The 14,255-nt window shown below is 45.6% G+C and overlaps 1 protein-coding gene across 9 annotated transcripts in view; it reads right to left on the bottom strand.

The window, feature by feature from the left end:
• AFF2 (ALF transcription elongation factor 2) overlaps positions 1 to 12,933 on the bottom strand; it is a 534,314-nt gene extending 521,381 nt beyond the window's left edge. For 2 of the 9 annotated variants that reach the window (XM_024988032.2, XM_024988034.2), the window contains exon 1: positions 12,620 to 12,933. In XM_024988032.2, the coding sequence (XP_024843800.1) occupies positions 12,620 to 12,666 (47 nt within the window). In that variant the 5' untranslated portion in view covers positions 12,667 to 12,933. The remainder of the gene's footprint in view (positions 1 to 12,619) is intronic. The other 7 variants (XM_059883420.1, XM_059883421.1, XM_024988033.2 and 4 more) reach the window with 6 other exon arrangements.
• Between the last annotated feature and the right edge of the window lie 1,322 nt (positions 12,934 to 14,255).

Raw genomic sequence — 14,255 nt, 5'->3', positions numbered from 1 at the left:
CTCACCTTTCCATCTTCCATGGACGTAATGAACCGAAATAAAGATGACAATAACAGCGATCAGAGTGTACAAGGTAGTCACATCTCGGGCACTAAAACTGGATGGTGGAGGTGATGTTGTGAGGCACTCACAGCCCAAGGAAAAGACTCCCCAGCTCCAGGGTCAAGGGTACAAGCATAACTGGTGGGCTAGAATTGGTCTGGGCACCTAGGCAAAGTTTGGTGTACTCTCACATTTTAACATGGTAAAGTGAATTTTAGGGATTTTAGTCCTATTTTACTAAGTTTACTTTTCATAATACATATTTCAGATTTGATACTTAACCAGTCTCAAATTGGTTACCAACTTAAAATGCAATCTTTCAGTTGATTGTGTGCTAAGAGCAGCAATGTCTATAAACACTTGTGCATCTCGCTGTAGTAATGGCAGTTGTTAATGCTACACCCAAAGCAGTAAGCCTTCTTTACACACCCAAGAAACCCAGGGTCAGGGCAAGGCCTACATGATCCAGTCCCCTCTGATGAGATATGTAAAGATCCCACTCTACTACAAACGTTCAGAATAGGAAGACACTAGGGAGCCAGATGTGGTCCTGTGCTAAATCAGATTAGGAGAAGCAGACAAAATCACAACTTTATTCAATGTGTCATTTATTCTGGGTGACTAATGCATTATTTGTATGAAGTTAAAATTGAGCTTTGAGAAACTATGAAATAAATCAAATGCCCTACTTTATGTAATTTTAACAGACAGATCCCATTAGGATTCTACTATGCGTAGCTGTTGGTTAAAATCATTGACCAGTATCCCTACAAATTAATCAGCTGAGGTAATGCTGGTGCTGCTGTCACCATTTGCGACTAACCTACAGTTAAAATTCACTTTAACTTTTCAAGCCTCTTGAGATAGGTTCATCACATTTCAATTTTTTTCAAAATAATGTGAGTAACTGCAACTGTTTACAAAAGCCTGTATGGTATAAGTCTGCCATGGGTGTCATTTTTCAATGGCAGTAGAGTGTGCATTGGCATTTCATTGTAATTTCAGGGTAAAATGCTAATCAGAATCCAGCCATAACAGTCTTCATCATTCTTGATAGGAACTTTATCCCTCGCAGTCTGAATATACGTGCACCACTGAAGTTTAAACTGTTTTAGAATTGCAAAAAACTAATGAGCCAAAATGTCTAATTATACCAAAAGGGATATAGTTAATATTTAGCAGTTTTTTTTTAAAGACTGTCATGGCTCTTGCGTTCCTCCTGGATTGTTAATACTTGGATATGTTTCCTTTCTGATATGAGACCTAATTTATTAAAAACTCGTAAGTAAAAAAAAAAAAAAAAAAACTCGTAAGTACCTAAAATTTCTCCTCAAAATATGTACCTTAATGTCAAGCTAATTTAACTGTGTACTTTATCTCTACAAAAATGTCCTAGATTTCTTTAACGCCTTTTATCTTTCTTTCTTGACTTGAATCTCGTGACCTTTAAATGTATACTGTAAAAACAATAAATAGCATTTAGAGGGTTCCCCCCCAAGATTAACTTTAATTAATCTTGAAGTTTGAAGTTACCCATGAACTCTGAGACAGCTGATGTCCAACTCTTTGAAAGCAGTGGGAAAAAACATCTATCTTCTGGGGATGCTTGCTCAATAAGGTGATGTGTGTAAAACATGGAACACAGTGCTTGGAAATATGCTACTTCTCTTATGCTGGCACTCAAACCATCTTACAGAGTGCTGCAAAATGAACACACAGGGAAATGTTCCTGCACATCCTTGAGATGAAATTGCAATCTGAATCCTTCAGAGGCATAAAATGTGTTTGGTCTAAAAATATGTTGCACGTTGCATGTGTGTGTTGCTCAGTCATATCTGACTCTTTGTGACCCCATGGACAGTAGCCCACCAGGCTCTTCTGTCCATGGGATTCTCCAGGCAAGAATACTGGAGTGGACTGCCATTTCCTCCATCAGGGGATCTTCCCAACCCAGGGATCGAACCCATGTCTCCTGCATCTCTTGCACTGGCAGGCAGATTCTTTACAACTGCGCCACCTGGGAAGCCCCAAATATGCTAGGAAAATCCAAATCCCAGGTTAGCCTCCAAAGCAGGAGCTATTTTTAAAAGAAAGAAAGACGAACAAAAAACAAATAAGGCATCTACCTCAGAGGAGACCATGGTATAAAAGTGGGGAGAAAAATATTGAGCAAATGTTGAAGGCATGTTCTTCTACCACCACCCACCCCCCCACTTTGAACTAGAGGAAAGCCTCTTTCTGGTGACAATAACAATTTAAGACACCTTTTTTTTTTAAAAAAAGTTCACAAAATTACCCTCACGGTATTGTTGTATATACTAAATGTAGGTATACCTCGCAGAAAGAAAATGCTCTGCGTAACTACCTAAAATCACAAAACTGGTAAGTTTAGGGTTGTTAGGAGCGATTACTCTCATCAACAAAGAATTCCCCGCAGGATTTCTGGCAAGCAAGATGCACATAGAGAGACTGACTTTATAAAACTTTAATAAGCATGCTGTTTCAGGAACATATCTACCTGTACTGGCCTGTCTGACCACCGTGATTTTAGCTCTTCTCTTAGACCTCAGTCTGCACCTCTCAGCTCTGCTCACAAAGCTGATCACACAAAACATTAAGCAGGTTACTGTATATCAAACAGTATACTGTGTGCCACTGTTCTAAGCAGTGAAGCTGCAGTAGTAAATCATACCACCCCTAAAAAGACTCCACCTTCATGGAGCCCATATTGAATGCATCTTCCTCCCAAGCACTGAATCTCATGCTTACACCAAAGAGGAGCAGAATTGAGTGTCTCTTGCTGAAGTAGATATCAGGCCAGTTAGATCTTGTATATGGTTATGGATGAAAACCCGATGCTGGCTTGTAAATGCTAAAGAAGAGTGACAAAGGCCTCGTCAGCCTCGTCCGCTGCCAAGCCCCACGGCATGCAGGGCTTGCCACTACTTTAGCATCTCTGCCAGGGTATTATCATGGGCAAGCAGTGCAGTGAAGGATTCACACAGCCTGTGTGTTCATTTCAGCTCTGCAGCCTACTCTCAGTTGCCGAACCTCTCTGTCCCAGATTCCATGCCCTGCAAAATGGGGAACTCAGAGAACACAAATCAGAGCCTGTCACAGAGGAAATGCTGGCTCTGATTGTTATTTTCACTCACTATTATTAATATGACTTATTATGATGGCTTCCCACCTAGACATAATATTTGGAAGACCTAGTGCAATGCCTGAATGACTCAGATAAGCAAAGGATGGTGCACCTTGGATTGGCTTCATTAGGCTATTACTCTGGGCCAGACACTAACTAGGATTACATCAATAAAAGACATGTTCTCATCCCTCTAAACAACTCAGATGCACTGGAAATCTAGTCAGGGCAGCGTGGCAGCTCAGAGGAGGGGTATCTAACCCAACGGGACAAGAGTATGTGAGTTTAGGGGCAGAGAAGCAGAAGAATTATAGCCAGTGGCTTCTCCAAGACAGAGCTCAGATTCAAAGGAGGAGACAGCCAGACAATGAATTATTTGGTGGCCATTATAAACATAGACATAAATGCCAATCAGATGGTACCAAGGCACCAACTTACCCTTTAGGGGAAAAAAAAACGGCAAAAGGAAAAACATCAATACACACCTTTCAGAAAAATAAGCTAATAATTTTTTCAAAAGAAAAAGAACAAAAGAACAAATGTATCTGGGTACATCTCAAGAGCCACAATATATGCATCTTTCAAAAATAGCAACTTTGCCAGCAGTGGTGCCAATTGACAAACATTTGTTTCAACTGATTCGGGAAAACAAACTTTAATTTGGTATTTCTTTGAAGAATGCTTGCATCAATATTTACATAATTCAGACAGTTAAATAATTGTCCAGAATTTTGTGGTTATCTCACAGCCAGTGGTGGTCAGTGGGTGATGACAATACTCTGTTCACATAGCAAAACATAACTTCAGCAATTATGTGATGACTGTGAGTGACTATCCAACCAGATAACTGTGGGTCCAAAGACAGCTGTTGAAGAGCAAGTGTTGGCTGCTCCTGGTCTTCTAAACAGCCCACATTTCTGGTTTTCCATTTCACTCTTGGCCTTGAGGAAGACTGCTTCTCCTCCTCTAGCCCACAGTCTCTCTCTCCCTGAATTCTTACTTTACTTACATCCATGTCCTACTATTTCCCCCAAACTAGTTCTACATTCCAATGTCAAGTCACTGGGGCCAGAGGTCACCTTCTACATTCCTTTCCTCTCCCCCTAAGAGTGACTGCCTAGCAAAGCACTGGGCACAGAGCTGGTACACGAAGTAAACACCTCTGTCGTGCATGCTAAGTCGCTTCAGTCACATCCAACTCTTTGCAACCCTATGGACTGCAGCCCACCAGGCTCCTCTGTCCATGGGATTCTCTAGGCATGAATATTGAAGTGAGTTGCCATTTCTTCCTCCAAGGGATCTCCCCAACCCAGGGATTGAACTCAAGTCTCTTATGTCTCCTGAAGTAGCAGGCAGGTTCTTTACCACTAGCACCACCTGGGAAACCCTGGAAACCATTCTGGAGAGAGTGACAAATACTGAACCAGGGCACAAGGGCTCCAGACCCAACCCAACAATGTCACATGTGGACTATACATCCTTGGGCAAGTTATTTCCCCATCCTTGGCCTCAGTCTCCTCATCTGTACAATGAAGAGGCTGAACCAGATGATGGTGAAGCCCTCCAGTCTTGAAACAGGTTCAAGGAATTGATTAATATCTACACACCTAAGCCAAGACTTCTGCCAGCAAATAAGTAATGGCTAATTGATGAGACCTCTCCAGGATTCCATGGCACTTCATCAGAAACATCCATCAAGCTGGAATTTAATTTAGTTACTGTGGCTGTGCCGACCTGGTGTGAAACCACCAGTCCCTTTGGAAAATTAATTTATTAAAAAAATTCATTGACTGACATCCTGGAGGGAGAAATAAAGCCTCTGCAATTGCATTTCTCATTGTTCAGCAGACAGTTAGGTCATCCTGTACATATTGCCACAGTCAGAAGGTTAAACTGTCCTCAAAACACACTCCTTCCAGCAGGGTGGTTTGATCAAATCATACTAGAGACCCAAAGACCAAGGAGACGTCAGACTCCTAAGAAAGTTCTCCTGGTGACTATCAAAACCCAGGCTGCAACTGCAGTGCCACTACAAGATGAGTAGGATTTTATTTTTTATTCATATAAAAAAGAGACCATTTCAATGCTACTGACAGGAGATATGTGGCCTCCAAAACACAAAATTTGGATTCCAGAAATAGGGTTTCATCAATGCCACCATACATACCTGCTATTGAGATCTGGTTTTCACTGAAGCTGGTCGATGATACAGACAACTGTTATTTAGAAATCTAAGAAAACAAACCACTCTTTATGGGATGGAAGTGATGTGTTTCTTCTTTTCCTTTTCTCCAATAAAATGAACATTGAAAAAATAAACAGATGAGCGATTTCAAGTTTCCTTAGCTATTTCCCAGTGTGTGGCCTTTACACCTTCCAAGACCAGCACACGCCTATCAAACAACCACATCAAAGATAACTTTCAATCACTGGCTGATTTTCTTTTCCAAATGAAGCAAAATGCACAGGTATATGAAAAATAGCATTCCATAAACTAAGCAATCCATAATAAAAATCAGATTCTAGCTGGAGGGCTAGTGTCAGCTCTGCTTAAATCATGCCATTTTATTTAAGCACTCAGATTATTTTTCTCAGCTCAGTAAGTAGGTGGATGTTAGCAGCTAAGGTCATCGAAAAGATTTACCTTAAAATAAATTCAACAATTCAGAGCATTGCCCTCTCCATGGTATAAAGTGTGCTTCGCTTTGAACATGCATATAAAATTTCATTAAAGTGCAACATAAAAGTTTTACATTAGAGGAACCCAGTGCTGGACCTTTGTTTAACAGTCATGATAATTTATGGCGTGGATCTGCTACAGTTAAGTAGAAAAACAGCCTTCTCATGATGAAATACAAGTCATAAAGGCTGAAACTCAAGGAAAGCTGGAGGAATCCCAAGCCTCCGATCAGTCAATTCTTCTTCAGATTTTTATCACACATTCTTCTTTAACGTTCTCCACACAGATTGAGACACAATATAGTCCTGGACTCCTCAACCTTCAAAGCTGGAGTTTGCAGTTCTAAGCATATCTTAGAATTTATAGGAATCTGGTTTTCTTTTTTTAAGCACACGGGTAAGTAACAGGAGTTCTAATTTTGCCTTTTCCTATTAAGCATTTTTTGGGTTACCATCATTCTTTCTCATTCCTTTCCTCAAAAGAGACCAGACTGGCTAAGAGACCTTCAAAAAATTACAAAACAATTGAAACACTATCAAAGAGGTAGAGGGGTGGTATTACCACCAGAACTTTTGCAACTATCTTTGAATGACAGGAGTATTTGCATAGACCACTCTTGGAGCTGATGGGGTTCTCGTGTTAACAGATGTTTCTTGAGCACTTGTAATGAAAAAGGCACTGTCCGAGATGATGTGAGAGGGTGTGTGAATATTTAAACACAAATGACTTAATGCAACAGTAGTGACACAGTGAAAAAAAACAATAAACAAAAATCCTAAGACCATCCACACACTGAAAACTTAGGCAAGCCAGTTAACCTCTCTGAACTGCCATTTTTGCCATCTACAAAATGAAGCCAGTAAGACCAGTCATGGAAAACCCACAAGGTTATTGTGAGGATCAAATCAAATGACAGATGTGGTAAGTTACAAAGCTTTGGAAATAAATGCAATCTACCCCTTACACCCAGCATTGAGGCTTCCAATTAAGTAGACAGATATACCGTGGTCTTCTTTAAGTTCAAGTACTGAATCTTCAAAATTAGGGTATTTGAACTTAAATAGACAGTTCTCAAGGATTTGAGTTTTGCCATATATATATATGGAAATTATATATATATATATATATATATATATATATATATATATATATGATACATACTATACATATATGAATGGAAAATTACAACATACATATATTATAATGTGCTATTCATACCTTCTCATTAAAGAAGCATCCATAAAAAAGTGCTAAGAGATTGTATCATTACATAAACTGCTCCTTATTTGATTAAGAGAAAAAAGCAGAGTTCCATGGCTAGTTGATTACATGGTCATTCCACAGCAATTTTTTTTTACACAAGCATAACATACACAATCCAATCCGTTTGTTTCAGTGAGAGCCAAATGCTCCAGCTCACCCAGTAACAATAAATATTAGGCTATAATAATAAAAAATAGGCAATGAGAGTGTGCGGGAAGGCAATTAAGCTGGAAAGTGGGAGACGTGGATTTCTGATTCAGCCCTACCATTGATACAAATCAGGCTGTGTGAACTTAGGTGAGTCAATCAACCTATCTAGCGCTGTTTGTTCGTCTGGAAAATGGGAATAACACCTGTGCATTCTAATGCACAATGATGGAAAGAGATGATGTACAAGGAAGGATGGCACCTGTTGGAAAGGCTCAGATAAGATGTCAGTTGCTGATGCAGACTCAGGGGTCAGCTCCATCTAGGCTGGAATCTGAACTGCATAAATGAGGAGCCAGTGCCTCCATTTCTTCATCTAAAAATGGAGGTCGTATTAGGACCCATCTTACAAAGTTGTCTAAAGGATTAAGTAAAATTGAGTATTTAAAGCATGAGCTAGTCAGTCATGTTTGGGGCACTGAGTAGATACCCAAATAACAGCAACAATGATGATGATGCGACTTATCACATACACGGGTGAAACACACACATACACACACTCCTCAAAAAGATTTCTCCAGATTGTGGTCTTGGGTTCTTATATTAGCAATAAACTTCTTTCTATTCTCAGTAAACAAGTCTTAAATCTCTTTCTTTATCCCACAGGAATCAGAAAAAAACAAAATTAAGAGTGAAAAATGTACTCACTGTACCAATTGTTTTGTCTATGTGACAAGCTCATCAAGCATGTGGCGGTTTCCCTTTCTGAGGTACAACCTACAGCTATAAGCTCATGGGAGTACAGTTCCTAGTTTGTTCCAGAGATGGCCATTTTATTGGGCTTTTATGATTTTTTCAATTGTGTTAAATATGTGCAGATTCTGCATGCAAGCAATAGTCTTAGCTAAGAATAATGGGCATGAAATAAAGGTTCAGCACATTAAAACCACTTCTATTCAACAATAATTAGCATGTTTAAATACAATATAATTTTTATCCATCTACAACATGCTTAAATGTTTGGAATCTCGTTTATGTCTATAATGACAGATTCATATTTGAGGCAGTCATTTTCAATCTTGATTTGTATATTTTAGACTTGTTAAATGCTTGACTGAATCATTAGCAAAACAATTCATGTATCATTAAACTGATTTCTAACATGAGATAATTTTCTTCCTTGTCCAACAGACATGCGTTTTAAGATTTACAGAGATAGCATTTATTCTTTGGGGGGTTTCAGCCGGGTGTAGAGCAGACCTTATCAGTAGCTAATTTCACCACCTTGAGTCTTACTCTCCACCCCACCATAAGCTCAAGCTCAAGCGGTTTTCGGAATGAAAGCTTAGACACACTGGAGAATGAATATTGTACCAGCAAGAAAAAAGAGACCACTGACTGTCTCCATTTCATTGGAAAACAAACAGAGGGGAAGGGGGAAAGATAAATAGATGCAGGTAGAGAAAGAGAGACCCTAGCGACCTGTAGGCCTTGGTCAGAACAAGATCCAGGGGCTACCCCTCGGCCCCCTCCACATTCCTGCCAACCCCAGGTAGAGGTGGGCTGCCTTCTCAGTCTCTCCCTGACATTCCCATTCACCAACAGGCTTCTGTCATTCTTTCAGAGGATGGAAGAGAAGGAGGCCTCCCAGATCTCTGCATGTAGAACGGGCAGAGGCAGCCGGGCTGCCGCCATGCATGGGCCATGCCCAACTGAAGCTGAAACAGTTCACTTTTGTCTGGAGAGCAGGGTCCCCGCCTCCCACAAGGCTGAGGGAACCTGGGCAAAGTAGGGGCCGCTGGGGCAGCGAATGAGGGGGAGGGGAGGAGAAGCCTGGCCCGCACATGGCCCCTTCCCAGCCTAGACAGCCCCACACAGACCTTTGAACTTTCTATTTATCTAACAGTTTAGTGAGTTTAACTCTCTTCCTGTATAACTGCCCGTTTGCAAGCTTGCCTCTAATTAGGCTACTTGTGAGACATCACATAAAAACTACAAACCATGGATGCTGGCCTCTGTCCTTCACAGGCAGAAAGTCGGCCACTGTCATCCTGGCTTAACTACAATTGTCATCAAGCTTTGGAACATGGTGATTTTGCTCTCGTGGTGATTTGCTTGTCCATTTTTATTTTTCAGTGTGAGCCCCTTCCTGTATCTGTCTTCCCTTCTCCTGTATCTGTCTTTCCTTCCTTCTGTCTTTCTTTTTCAATAATAAAATGATGATAAGCACCCCTGCAAAGAACCTCGGCCTGTCACAAAGCAACATCTCATCAATACGGGAGGGGTGCCTGCCAACAGAAAGGCTGGACACTTGGCAGGCCCTCAGATCCTGCTGGTAAAGGAGTCCAAATCTAGCCACGTGATCTCCAGACACCTCAAGAATTCATTTACTGGGTTAGCAAGGCAACTGTATGCAATGATTTAAACGATCAAATTTGATTATTTTTTCCTTTATCCTTTTTTCACTTTTTAAGAGCAAGTGGTATCTTTGGTGCACACAGCCATCTGCACCTTCCTCTTTTCAACAGAATGGTTCATATTAAATTCAGACATAGGTGAACACTGCTCATTCACCCAGGAATCTTCAAGAATGAGAGCTTTGGCCCTTTAATCGAGTCGAGAGCATGACCCATTAAGAGATTCTTGTCGTGTATGAAGTCCAGGGCTCTGTTCCGTTACTGCCGAGCACTCTTAGCCACCCAGGCTGGGAAGTGTCACCCATGCCTCGTGCAGCACATTTGCATTCCTCCTGAGGAATGTGGATGTTTCTAAATGGGCACACACTTTTTGTTTACTATAGTCTACTGTCTGTAAGTGACACATATGCCTGTTTCTGTAAAGTCTTTCTCCATTAGATCTTGGAAGATGAGTTTGTTTTTTAGCTGGCCTGATCCGGTTATTATGTCAGACATATAAGGTTGCGGTAGAGATGGCTCAGAGCTCTCTGTTCCACAAGTGAATGCTGAGAAGAGGTCCAATGGAAATGAGATCCTTAACTTGGCTGGTGCCTTTTTCCTTCTAGGCCTCCTTGGAAGGTTTGGGGTGGGGAGCAATGGATGCCATCACTCTAATCAACGACTTACTCCCCAGGAGGGGAAGTAAACATGTAATGAACATGCCATTGCCATGCTCTGGATATGCAAGAGAGTTTGGAAAGGTACAGACTTTCATTCAAGGCAATAGCAAGCTCTTTAGTTCACCCACTATTCACATTTCTGTTCCTTTTCTCTGTGGGGGTGTACAACACACAGATGCACAACCGCAGCATTACAAATGTTTACAAACACAGATGTAGAAGGAAGCTTGCCTCTCACAATCGAAGGAGAAATTTTCCTGGGATGTGTGCACAGAGGGAAAAGGCTGGCTGATTTATGCAGACATGTTATACTAATTCATCAGTATTCACATAATATCCATGGAGTGTCTGAGTCCACATGTTTCTTAACTGATGTGGCACAGTTAGGCATCTAGAGGAAATCAGGTTTTGCATTTTCCTTAATATAATAAAAGATAGTTTCCGAAAAGGGAGAGAGATGTATTCTTCTGAAAAGACAAATCAAAAGAGCCCACCCGTTTAAATATGCAACTGCATGTGCCTAAGATTAAACTGAAATTAAAATAGTATAATAAACATGTTTTTAAAAAACCTAATACATTGTATATATGTTTAACATTTGAACTACGCCCACAAAAGCAATTATAACAACGTCTGTTAATGATGTTACCCACACCGTATATTAGGCAAATTGTATGCAAATAGTAATGCTGTGGTTATCAGGTGCCTGCAAAATAAATTAGTGAAACAGAGTAAAGGCTGTGTGCAGGAGCGTAATATTTAATGGAGCAGTAATTTTATTGTGATCTTTACTTTTAAATAACAACAGCGTGGTTATTAAAAATTGCAAAATGTTCTTCTGCAGAGCTGATAAAACCCTGCATGGTATCAAAAATGCCTTATAGATTAATACTGATACAGCGTGATTTGTGGCTTCAAGGATTTACCCCGAATTGCTATAAAATAAAATGTTTTAAAGTTCTGATTATCTTGGATTTTCAACTAAAGGAGTCATGATTGGCATAATGAAGCTATTGGCTAAGAGTGTGACCCTTTTCTAAAGAAGGAAATTGCCTAAAATATCACATCAGCGAGGGAAATCCTTGTAAAAATACACAGCATTCAGAGTCAACGGCTGCCAGGAGTTTAACGTTGCAAAAGATTTCGCACTGCCGGTCGGTACTATAGATTATTCCAACTCCATTTAAAAAGCCAATAGCGAAGTGTGCAATTCTAAGTCTAAGGCGCTACCGCAGTGCCTTCCCCTCATCTAATTCCATAGGCTGTGGGGGCAAACTGATAGGAGAAAATGTTATGACAAATGAACAGTGATAACGTTGGTGCAGGAGGTGAGGCTTTTGTAAAAGTTAATAGATATGTGCATCGCTGTTGATGCACGCGCGCGCGCACAGCACGCAGAGTAACAACTTTCCAGCTCTCAGTCACCTCTGCACCGTCTTTCACAGACAGCCCTCTCGGCGACAAGTTGACGGTATTTGGAGAAGAGCTGACTAAACCTTTGAATCCGAGCTGGGTACCCATGACACAAACGGGTGGCTGCCTCCCAGTGGGGGGTGGGGGGGCGGTGGTGCGGACAGGACCCAGGGGTTAATGAAATGTGCTTTGACTTCGCAGCAGCCAACTTTAGGGGCCAACTTCAAAACCCCGCAATACTGAAAGCCAACGCCGCAGTCGGCCCGGACCCCGGGGTCCCCCACGCAGTGGCCCCCGAAGCCGCCGCCAGGCTCCCGATTGCGAGCGGGTGGAAGGGAAGGTGTGCGCACCGCGCCGCGTGGGGACCGAGGTGGCGGCGGGGGCGGTGGTCGCCGGGGACGTGGAGGGCCGCCGGTGACACCTGGCCGCTGCCTGTCCCCCCGCGACCCGCCGTCAGCGTCGGGCACCTGGGAAAGTTGGGGGCATTTCGAGCGGCAGCATCCGGTGCGCTGGGAGGCCGCCAAGCCAGCTGTTAGAGGAGAAAATCCCGGGCGGAGGTCGCGCGGCTCAGACCCCGGACAGCAGTGCATCCGATTTGGGCCAAACGCAACTCTTCGGACTTGGAGTGCAAAGCGACGCCTTCCGGACCCGCATTCCCCCCTCATCCGCACCTACCCCCACCCGGGCACCCGACCGAGGAGTCGCGGCGGCTGGGGCCAGAGGTGGCCGAGAGCAAGTGGGAGGGCGTCCGGGGCGCCCCCACCAAGCCCCGGCTCCTCTTAACAAAGGCGGAAAGCCCAGCCCCAGCGCGGGGACCCGCGCAGCAAAGGAGAAGGCAAAAAGCAACACCTACCACTGCTGCTCCAGGTCCCAGTCCCTGAAAAAGTCGAATAGATCCATAACGGCCGGGCGGCGGCGGTGGCGGCGGCGGGCGGGCGTCCGTCGCTGCTCGCGGCGGGTCTGCGCGGCTCTCGGCGCGGCTCGCGCGCTGCTCTCGGCAGTCCGGATCTCCGGCCCTCCTGCCCGGCTAAAAGTGCCCGGGCCGCATGGGCGGCGAGGGCGGGCGCCGGAGGTGCCGGGTCCTGAGCTTCGGGGCGGTGGCGGCGGCGGCGGCAGCGGCAGCGGGCGGGCAAGTGCCTGACCGCCCGCTCGGGTCTGCTCGGTCCGCGGCTGCCCGCGCGCCCAGCGCCCCGACGCTGCGGCGGCAGGCGCGGCGGGCTCGAGCCGGCGGGGCCGCCCGCCTGGCGGGCTGCGGGCTGGCGGAGGCGGTGGCGGCGGCAGGGGCGGCCGGGGCAGCGGCAGCGGCGCGGCGCGGCTCGGCAGCCGGGGCGGCAGCGGCGGCGGCTGCACAGGCGGCGGCGGCGGCGGCCGCGGCAGCATCACACACTTACACACTCACAGGGGGCGGAGCCTGGACAGCCCGAAGCCGCGACATGGAGCCGGCGTTATCATCCCCGGATCTGGCAGGGGCTCGCCCCTCCGTCCGCGCCGCCCGAGACCCCCCTCTGTCAAAATCAGCTGGTGGGAGCGGCCGCAGACCTGGGGACTCTCGCCCTGGGGCCCGGCCGGAGGGGCAGCTGCACTGAGGCGGGCGGGGGCCCGGCGGGGCCAGGCGACCTGCTTCCGGAAGGAGAACCTCTCTCGGAACCCCCACCTACTCCCACCCCTGCGAGTTAAGATTCGGAACCCGAAAAGAGCGCACAAAGTGCCGCGGGGATGGGGGTCCACCCCCCGCTGCGGCGCGCACAGTCCCTGCCCCGGGACGCTTCTTGGGACCCCCGACCACTGGGAGCAAACTTTGGTGGGCCTGAGCATCCCTCGGCCCCGCAGCGCACAGCCCTCGAGGCCAGGAAGAAGAAGGCGGTCACCTTCACCTTCCCCGGAGCCGCTTGTCTGCACCCAGGCCGGCCAGGCATGCCGCAGTGCCGCCGTGGCCGCACTGCAGGGCGCGGTGCGCACCTAGTAGGTCCGCAAGCTCTGGGCCCTGGATTCTGTAGGCTGCAAGGGTCGGCATAAATGACCACCCTGGGCGATCCTCAGGTTCGCCTTAGGACCCTGGAAACTGGGTGGCACTACCACCTTCTAGGCACAACCACCACGTGCCTTGGGCAGAAGGCGTCAGCACTCCCTACTCTGGGAGATGGGAAATCCCACAGAGTGTGCCCACTGTCCCACCCTCTGGCTGCCTGTCTCCCTCTGGCCAGAGAGTCTCTCTCTGCATGCAGCCGCCTCCCTCCCTTCAGCCTCCACTTGTGGTCCAGGACCGGTGGACCTCTTTAGCCAACACCCTTGGGAAAGCTTTCCCGGCCTCTGATGCCCAAAGCGGCGTCAGAAGGGGCGGAGTCTGACACTTCGGGGAGCAGGAGCACCCGGAGTCCCAGACCTTCCCCAGGTCCTTGCGCAGGCAAGATAGTATTGGCGCATCATTGAAATTCTAAGGTGAGGACCCTCTAGCAAAGCGGTAGACTGAGTGCTGACAAGAGCTGGGT

This window comes from Bos taurus, chromosome X (genome assembly GCF_002263795.3).
Source record: "Bos taurus isolate L1 Dominette 01449 registration number 42190680 breed Hereford chromosome X, ARS-UCD2.0, whole genome shotgun sequence".
Classification (NCBI taxonomy): domain Eukaryota; kingdom Metazoa; phylum Chordata; class Mammalia; order Artiodactyla; family Bovidae; genus Bos; species Bos taurus.
This window is presented reverse-complemented; position numbering and strand designations above follow the sequence as displayed.